At 50.7% G+C, this 3,097-nt stretch overlaps 1 protein-coding gene across 1 annotated transcript in view; it reads right to left on the bottom strand.

Annotated features, from left to right (window-relative positions):
- The window catches only part of LOC125487095 (plectin-like), a 29,863-nt gene that overhangs the window by 12,413 nt on the left and 14,353 nt on the right, over window positions 1-3,097 (bottom strand). The window contains exons 5-6 of the mRNA XM_048617128.1: window positions 2,835-2,912; window positions 2,012-2,104 (exon numbers count right to left, since the gene is read on the bottom strand). Of these exons, the coding sequence (XP_048473085.1) occupies window positions 2,012-2,104; window positions 2,835-2,912 (171 nt within the window). The remainder of the gene's footprint in view (window positions 1-2,011; window positions 2,105-2,834; window positions 2,913-3,097) is intronic.

Genomic DNA, 3,097 nt, shown 5'->3' with positions numbered 1-3,097 from the left:
GCCTAGACCCTTCTTCAGAAAATGTTTGTCTGAAGAAGGGCCTAGGCCCGAAACGTCAGCTTTCCTGCTCCTCTGATGCTGCTTGGCCTGCTGTGTTCATCCAGCTCTACACCTTGTTATCTCTTTAGTTCACTAATGTTCTTTAGAGAAGGAAATCTGTCGTCTTGTCTGGCCTACATGTGACTCCAGACCCACAGCAATATGGTCTATTAACAACCCTCTGAGCAATCAAGGATGGGCAATAAATGCTGGCCTAGCCAGCAACGTCCTCATCCAATGAACAATTAACAGGAAAAGACAGAGTCGATAAAGATGAACTATTTTGTCTGTTTGGGGATTCTAGAACTTGAGTTTGGTGGGGGGAGCGGGGAGCGGGTGGGGGGGAAGGCAGTCTGACCGTTCAGGAGCAATGTTAGGAAGCACTTCGACACACAGAGGGTGGCAGAAGTTTGGAACTCTCTTCCACAAAATGGCAGAGAGTGCTGAATCAGCTCATAATTTTAAAGTTTTTTTAAGTTTGTTAAGCACTGGTATAAAGGGATATGGGCCAAAGGCAGGTAGGTATATGGAGTTAGATCATGGATCAAGCATGATCTCATTGAATGGTGGGACAGGCCCACTCCTGTTCCTGTGCTCCTATAAAAACAGCATTAGACTAAAGAAAGCTGCAAGCACACACTCTAAACCAAGAGTGACATGGGATTTTGTGTAAAGCCCCTCCCAGTGTGGATTGTGAAGTACATGGACCAGGATTGATGGAACTCAATGGTAGATCAGCGGCAATCCCTTGCATGGTGCATTAACAATGCAACGTAGCTATGGCAACTCCACATGGAAACCGCAAACAATGGTCACTTAACAAGTAGTAAGGGAATGGGATGCACTGCCTGGAAATGTTGGGGAGGCAGGATCCATTGAGGCATTGAAGAGGGACACTGGATGGTTATGTGGATAGAAATGGTGTGCAGGGGTGTGGGAGAAGGGTGCGGGTGTGAGAGATTAGCACTCGGGGATAGAACCAGAGCTGGCACAATGTGCCAAATGGTCTCTTTCTATTCTGTAATAATTCTCTGATTCTGTGACTCTGTAATATTTCTTGAGCAGACCAGCGGTGGCAGAACTCCTGGGGGTACAGCTCCCAACATAGTGACAATCCATGAGATCAACAAGATACAGGAAGGGAGAACAGATGAACAATCCTCACACAGAGTCACTGCAGGATGTACAGCAATTGTACCCCAATATGTACAATATCACAGGAGCACCAAAGGTAAGGCCTGGTCCCCTCCACCCCCTGGCTAAAATATTCCTTAGACATTCTTTCTATGTGTTTGTGGGCCGTCCCCAGTGCTGCTGATTCGACCAGCATTTATATCGCACACCCCTGTAGAAGGCAGTGCCAGGGGTCTGAAGAATTGCAAATTTGATCCTGTTTTAAAAAGCTGTGAGGATAAACACCAAAACTCCAAATATGCGATTTCTGCACAAAGTCGTTAGGAGGAAACCTCCCACTGGTAGAAGGATCAGGAAGCAGACAGGATTGAGATAATTAGTAAGAAAAGGAAATGGTGAGCAAAGAGAAACTTTCTCACCCAGCCAGTAGTTCAGGTGTGGACTGTCTGGGAGTGTGATCAGGGTATATTCAATTGAGATTTTTAACAGGAAATTAAATCAGTATCTTGATGGGAAAATGTTCGCCCATCTCTGGGGAAATAGCAGGCCATTGGCTCGAGGTGGACTGTTCCTACAAAGGGCCATCACAGGAATGAGGAGGGTGAACAGGCACATTCTGTGCTGTAAATTGTCGCTTCCTCACATTTTCTAATCGAGGTGGTGCTGGTCTAAAAGCTAATCCAAGGATTGTTCAATTTGAGCAGATTAACGATGTGGGTACAAGATTTTCCTGCAGGTGTGGGTAGGGTTTCACTTTCAGTGTGTGTACAGTAACCACACCCCAGTCAATGTGTCTGGATCAAACTCGCAGCTGATAAACCCAGACTCACAGACTAACCTGGAAGTGAAGGATGATGGTCCATATCAGACCCAGGGTCAGTTTCGGATTTCCGTCTGCAATGTCATCATTCCGGATATTGACAAGCCGAACCTGGGATAGAGAAACGGCTATCAAACAAACGGCTGGGAACTAAATCACTCCACCCGGGTCACCCCCATGTGGGACAGGGCATAACCCCTCCCCAGTGGGACAGGGCCGTGACCACCCCACCATGTGGGACAGGACATAACCCCTCCCCAGTTGGACAGGGTCATGACCCCCAGTGGGACAAGGCCGTTACTGCCCCCCAGTGGGACAGGGCCGTGACCACTCCCCCTTGTGGGACAGGGCCGTGACTGCCCCCCAGTGGGACAGGGCCGTGACCACCCCACAATGTGGGACAGGGCCGTGACTGCCCCCCAGTGGAACAGGGCCGTGACCGATCCCCAGTGGGACAGGGTCGTGACCCCCAGTGGGACAGGGCTGTGACACCCCCAGTGGGACAGGGCTGTGACACCCCCAGTGGGACAGGGCTGTAACCCCCCCGCAGTGGGACAGGCTATACACCCCCGCTGGGACAGGGCCGTGACCTCATCAGCCTGGGCCGGCTGGTACTTGACCCTTCATCCTTTGGTCACTCGCTCTGACCGCTGTTAATCCACACAGAGCCACTGTCCACTGGCCTTCCCTCACCAAGTCACTGCTATTTCACACTCCCAACTGTACTGACCCATGCCCCTCACCCACAGGGAACATCTGTCTCCTGACCTGGGGCATTCTCTGCCCTCCCCCCACCCCTCCCACACTCAGCATTTCCTTGATTCCGGTCCCAAGCTCTTACCTGTCGATGCTTCAGGTAATCCAGGGCAATGCCCACATTCTGCAACTTATGGAATCGCATCCGGCCTTTCTCACGGGGCTGACAGGTAGAAGAATATCAGTCAGTCATTTCCACAATGAGACCTGCAGCCTTTACATTCAGCTACACTCACACTGTCCACTGGGTACACTGTCCACCCACACTGACCACTGGGTACACTGTCCACCAACACTGACCACTGGGTACACTGTCCACTGGGTACACTGTCCACCCACACTGACCAC

Source organism: Rhincodon typus, chromosome 2, assembly GCF_021869965.1.
Source record: "Rhincodon typus isolate 14 chromosome 2, sRhiTyp1.1, whole genome shotgun sequence".
NCBI classification, from domain to species: Eukaryota; Metazoa; Chordata; class Chondrichthyes; order Orectolobiformes; family Rhincodontidae; genus Rhincodon; species Rhincodon typus.
This window is presented reverse-complemented; position numbering and strand designations above follow the sequence as displayed.